The following is a 4,314-nucleotide window of genomic DNA, read 5'->3' on the forward strand; positions in this document are numbered from 1 at the left end:
CCCCCCCGGCGGCCCCACCGCCCGCCGTAAGCCCTTCGCCTTCAAATGGTGGCACATGGTGCCCTGACACGCCCGTGGCACGGGCTCAGGTCCTACAACTGGTGGATGAAGGTGCATTTGATGCATCAAAATAAAGGGTTTTGCCAATAAAGCTGCATTAACACTGAGGGCGCAGCTCTTCCCCATCTCCCGTCCTTTCTTCCTTGGCTCTTGGGTTGAAAATATTGTTTGAAACCTTTTTTTTTAAGTTTTTTTTTTGAGGAAATGGGTTTGTCATGGGGAACGATGGTTTTAGAGGATGGGGACAACCACGGTGGGTGGAGGATAGACACGGAGCATCTTCAGGAGCGAAAAAAAAAATGCAAATCTTTGGGGATTTGAGTCACCATCCCACAGCTAAAGGGTCTTACAGTCCCTTTTGAGCTAATAATCCCCTCAAAAATTCCATATATCCACCAAAACCCCACCTCCCCTGAGGAGACCAGCTCTCCACGGTGTGGAGCAGATCCCTGTCCTCATGCAAATCATTTTACACCTTCCTCACTGAGAACATTTCCTTTTCCTCTCCTTTCTTTCTCTCCTTCTTTTCATCTCAAAGCAAGCGTGACGTTTCCCCGTACCAACCTGCCACCCCTGCCCGACAGAAACCGAAACCAATCCCCTGCCCTGGGTATCACTTAGCCCTGTGCCATCCAGGGAGCTATTTTGAGGCTAAATCCACTATTTTGGGGCAATTTACTTTGCTAATGAGACTTTTTGAGGTGTAAAAAAGTAGCTACACCTCCAGCAAACTGCTGTGACGCCGGGTTTGCAAGTGACGCTGGAGAATCCAGGGGGGACGATCCTCAAAAGTATCACACATCCCTCTTGGCACCTCTTTTTTTTAACCAAAAAGATAACTTCTAACCCCAAAACCCCCCCTTTTCCCTGCAGTGACACCTCTGCTGAGTTTCCCCAGCCCCAAGGAGTGATATTAAATTTCAGCGACACGTCACCCCGCAGGGAGTTGGTGGGGGGACAGCTGCATCGGTAAAGGGCTCTCCCACGCCGAGACGAGGATTTAATTAAAACAAAGACGATTAAAGCCGTGGCGGGGTCTGCTGTCACCACCACAGGTGACATACCAACCCCTCCATCCAGTTTACATCTTCAACCCCTTCTAAAATAAGAATTAAAGCCTTTTTTTTTTTTTCCAGTTAGGCAAATAAAAAACCTTTTAGGAGGAGAAATAAAACCCTCTCTGAGCCCGGCGCTGGCATGTCCCCAACTCGGCTCCGGTGTCACGTTGAATATTTTACAGCGTGGGTTTAAGTGTGACTGGTCACATCAGCATGTTTTTGTGCTAAGAGAGGAGAAATAAATAAATAAAAAATTAATCACCCTCAAATTTCTTCTAAATCAAAAACCAAACTCTCGTGGGTGTCTTGGGGTGCATTTCCCCCTCATCGCTGATTCATGTTCCAGCGCCGGGAAACACGGCCGGGCACTGTGCACACCCAGCTCGAAGAGCCCGGAGGTGGGATTAAACCAGGCTTTGGTTAATCCCCTCCCAGCAGCCAGGGCTTTATAAATCCCCTCGTGTCACCCATCACAGCACCCAAGGGTGCCCTGGGGGCCTGCAGGCATGGCCGAGCAACGCCTCATCCAGCTTTCCACCCAACATCCCACCAGCACTGTCTGTGTACTGGGCACCGAGCTCTCCCTGGACGTCTGTGGGTAAGTGACCCTCATGCCGGGGGAGGGAATTAAAAAAAAATCAGTTGGTTTTTGGGGTTTTTTGTAATTTTATCCCTTTAATCAAGCTGATAAAAATATCTCAGGGTGGGGGGTGGGTGATGCTGCTGCTTGGGATGATTTTCCCAAAGGATGCAGAGCACCGGGATGCTCCAAATCACGCTGCAGCAGCAGCCAGGTGATGACCCCTCCAAGAGGGATTTTTTGCAGGTTTTTGGGGTATAAAAAGCCCCCCCTGGGAGATTTAAGTGATGCCCTGTGCTGAGATTCATATCCCAAGTGGGAATTGTTGTGTTTTCCTGCAAAACCATAAATATTTCTCTGTTTTGGGGAGAATATGGAGAGTGAAACCACCGCTGCGCTGCTGGCCGGGGCGTCACCTCCCAGCACCGGCTGTTGTAGCTGCTTCACTGGCTCCAACCCAACTCCCAGTGTTTTTTCACCAGCAGGTTTTTGCTTTTTGCTTCCTTAAAACTCAGCTTAATAACCAACTTGAGGTTTTATTTCCCTCTAACACATCCAAACTCACGCCAACATCGCTGCCCACAGCGTCGCATCCTCTCCAGCTGCCCCCAGGGTGGGTTTTTTCCCTTCACCCTGGGGATGGATCCGTGATTCCCTCCTGGCAGGTCAGGATTTGTGCTCCTTGGCCCATGGCTGGTGATTTCTTGCACCAAGGGAGGAGCGTTACGAGCTGTAACCTGCCCAACCATCACAGTTTTTGCTTCTTCACCTTCTTAAGAGAGAGCAACCGGTCAGGGTTCACCTCTTTGGGGTGAAATGTAAATATTTGGGAGGTCCTGTGTCATAAAATATCTCCCCAAAGCAGCTCTGGGTGGATTATTGCAGGAGTGGTTGTGTTTCACAGGGATTTTTTTTTGCAGGTTTCATTGCAATTTAATATTACAAGATTTTGTGCATATTTCAGGGTTTCTTGTGATTAATCTGGTAGAATTTGTTGCCATTTCATTTTGCAGGACTTAATGCAATTTGCATCACTTGATACAATTTAATATTACAAGATTTTGTGCATATTTCAGGATTTCTTGTGATTAATCTTGTGGAATTTGTTATTATTTCATATTAGAAGACTCGTTGCATTTTGCATCATTTGATAAGATTTAATATTACAAGATTTTGTGCATATTTCAGGATTTCTTGTGATTAATATCATGGAATTTGTTGCTATTTCATATTACAAACTTGTGGCATTTTGCATCAATTTATACAATATTACAAAATTTTGTGCGTATCACCAGGCTCATCACAATTAATATCACAGGATTTACTGAATATTCAATATTCAATATTCCCGTTGTGAGTTGGAGGGACACCCACCAGGATCACTGAGTCCAACTCTTGGGGAATATTGAAGAATTTCTTGCAATTCCATTTTGCAGGATGTGTTGTGTATCGAAGGACTCGTTGAAATTCCATTTTGGGGGGGTTCATTCCATTTTGCAGGACGTGCTGTGATTAAAAATCCCAGGATTTGTTGTGTTTTGAAGGATTTATTGCAGTTGCCTGTTGCAGGATTCGCTGTATTGATGTTTTATGGGATTCATCATGTTTTACATGACTTGTTGGTACTTGGATGTTGCAGGATTCCTTGCAGATCACAAGGATATGGCAGGATTTGCACCCCTGATGATGACCCCACATGATATTATTCCATCAAAACCCCAACTTGGGTCTCCCACTCAACTTTCTTCTCCTCCTTCTCCTCCTGTTGATGACCCCACACGATATTATTCCATCCAAACCTCAACCTGAGGCTCTCACTCAACTTTCTTCTCCTCCTTTTTTCTCCTCCTTCTCCTGTTGATGACCCCACATGATATTATTCCATCAAAACCCCATCCTGAGGCTCTCACTCAACTTTCTTCTCCTCCTAGATCTGCACCCAAAGATGCCGTTACCTTCCACGTGCAGGGGACCTCGGGCCTGAAGCTCTATGTAGTCCACGAGACCCAGAGCATCAAGTTGCCCTCCAGCGTGTCCCGCTGGCCACTGACCACCGGCACCGAGGTGCTACTGACCACAGACACTCTCAGCAAGGACGTGGGCGATGAAAAGGTGGGTGCTGGTGTGCCAGCAGGATCCGACCCCTCTTTGCACGGTGACGAGCACCCTCTCTTCATTGCAGGTCAGGATTTCTTATTTCGGGGAGGCCGGCGGGGTGCCCGTGGGTAGAGCCATGCTGTACATCACCTGCGTGGGTAAGTGGTGTGGGGGGGACCCCTAAATCATAGTGCTGGTGAGGATGTTGCCCCCCACTACCTGCTCAGCACCCCTCTCCCTGCAGAGATCTCACTGGAAGCCGATACCAGTCGCAACGGGGCGATGAGCAGGAGGCTGCTGGATAAGGTATAAAGGAGGGGGGGTCCCACCGCTGTGAGATGGGGTGGGGGTGATGGCTGACACCCCCACCCCCATTTTACTTCCCCTTTCTCCCTCCAGCCTGAGTGGACGTGGGGTCCTGATGGACACGGGCCCATCCTGCTGGTGAACTGCGACCGCGATGACCCTGAAACCGAGACACTGGATAACCGTGACACCGTCATCCGCTCCTACGCTGGT

The 4,314-nt window shown here is 48.4% G+C and overlaps 1 protein-coding gene across 1 annotated transcript in view; it reads left to right on the forward strand.

The window, feature by feature from the left end:
- LOC104524403 (protein-arginine deiminase type-1) overlaps window positions 1-4,308 on the forward strand; it is a gene marked incomplete at its 3' end in the record, with an annotated part of 16,094 nt that extends 11,786 nt beyond the window's left edge. Inside the window, exons 17-20 of the mRNA XM_029084808.1 lie at window positions 3,630-3,810; window positions 3,881-3,953; window positions 4,040-4,101; window positions 4,195-4,308. Coding sequence (XP_028940641.1) covers window positions 3,630-3,810; window positions 3,881-3,953; window positions 4,040-4,101; window positions 4,195-4,308 — 430 coding nt within the window. The remainder of the gene's footprint in view (window positions 1-3,629; window positions 3,811-3,880; window positions 3,954-4,039; window positions 4,102-4,194) is intronic.
- Window positions 4,309-4,314: the final 6 nt, after the last annotated feature.

Source organism: Antrostomus carolinensis, unplaced genomic scaffold, assembly GCF_000700745.2.
Source record: "Antrostomus carolinensis isolate BGI_N321 unplaced genomic scaffold, ASM70074v2 scaffold23994, whole genome shotgun sequence".
Classification (NCBI taxonomy): domain Eukaryota; kingdom Metazoa; phylum Chordata; class Aves; order Caprimulgiformes; family Caprimulgidae; genus Antrostomus; species Antrostomus carolinensis.